General features: G+C 60.3%; 1 protein-coding gene across 1 annotated transcript in view; it reads left to right on the top strand.

The window, feature by feature from the left end:
* Window positions 1-9: 9 nt before the first annotated feature.
* The window catches only part of PAQR3 (progestin and adipoQ receptor family member III), a gene marked incomplete at its 5' end in the record, with an annotated part of 5,449 nt that continues 5,047 nt past the window's right edge, over window positions 10-411 (top strand). Inside the window, one exon of the mRNA XM_009324903.1 lies at window positions 10-108. Coding sequence (XP_009323178.1) covers window positions 10-108 — 99 coding nt within the window. The remainder of the gene's footprint in view (window positions 109-411) is intronic.

The following is a 411-nucleotide window of genomic DNA, read 5'->3' as shown; positions in this document are numbered from 1 at the left end:
CCCCTCCTCCCCCCGCTGGCCATCTACGCCCTGACGCCCGCCCTGCCGGCGGCCGGCGCCTCCCGAGAGGACTTCGTCATCTGCTCCGTCTGCCTCTTCTGCTTCCAGGTAGGGGCCGGGTACCCGCCGAGGCTGGGGAGCTTGCTCGGGGGAAGCACCTTCTCGGAGAAGGAGGGCGTTAAAGCCCGCTGACGGTGCTTGCAGAGCCATTGCACGAGTGGGACTGCGGAGCAAGAGGGGCTCGGGTCAGACCAGGGAAAGCACGTTTGAAATTGCATTGCTTTTAAAGGTAACTGACAGGCTCGGTGGTTGAGTTGGTTTTGACCCGTTTAAGGTATGGGAAAAACCACGGAGGACTGAGCACAGAGTCTGCGAAAAACAGCTGAATTGTCCAAGGCCGTATTTCACCGT

Source organism: Pygoscelis adeliae, unplaced genomic scaffold (genome assembly GCF_000699105.1).
Source record: "Pygoscelis adeliae isolate BGI_AS28 unplaced genomic scaffold, ASM69910v1 Scaffold316, whole genome shotgun sequence".
NCBI classification, from domain to species: Eukaryota; Metazoa; Chordata; class Aves; order Sphenisciformes; family Spheniscidae; genus Pygoscelis; species Pygoscelis adeliae.
The sequence above is the reverse complement of the archived record's forward strand: the minus strand, read 5'-3'. Positions and strand labels throughout refer to the sequence as shown.